The sequence below is a fragment of the Fulmarus glacialis genome, unplaced genomic scaffold, assembly GCF_000690835.1.
Source record: "Fulmarus glacialis isolate BGI_N327 unplaced genomic scaffold, ASM69083v1 scaffold43594, whole genome shotgun sequence".
NCBI lineage: Eukaryota > Metazoa > Chordata > Aves > Procellariiformes > Procellariidae > Fulmarus > Fulmarus glacialis.
Genome location: NW_009210686.1, coordinates 1 through 289, shown reverse-complemented (window position 1 = coordinate 289; position 289 = coordinate 1). Strand labels below are relative to the sequence as shown.

At 65.7% G+C, this 289-nt stretch overlaps 1 protein-coding gene across 1 annotated transcript in view; it reads left to right on the top strand.

The window, feature by feature from the left end:
- Positions 1–282, top strand: part of CBX4 (chromobox homolog 4) — a gene marked incomplete at both ends in the record, with an annotated part of 834 nt that extends 552 nt beyond the window's left edge. Inside the window, one exon of the mRNA XM_009577244.1 lies at positions 2–282. Within this exon, the coding sequence (XP_009575539.1) occupies positions 2–282 (281 nt within the window). The remainder of the gene's footprint in view (position 1) is intronic.
- Between the last annotated feature and the right edge of the window lie 7 nt (positions 283–289).

Genomic DNA, 289 nt, shown 5'->3' with positions numbered 1-289 from the left:
ATTGTGATAGTCATGAGCAAGTACATGGAGAACGGGATGCAGGCGGTGAAGATCAAGTCCGGGGAGCCGCCCCGGAAGCGGGCTGCGGAGGAGAGGACTCCTAAGAAGGGTGGGGAGGAGAAGCTGGAGGCTTGGAGGAAGCCAGGGGAGGAGAGGGTGGTGGGCAGCAACGCCCTGAGCAAAGCAGAGGGCGAGGGCCGGCAGCCCCCCGCGGAGCTCGAGGAAAGTCCCCGAAAGACTCCCCTGGCCAAGGAGCTGCCCCTTCCTCCGGCGGAGCAGCCCCTGCAGC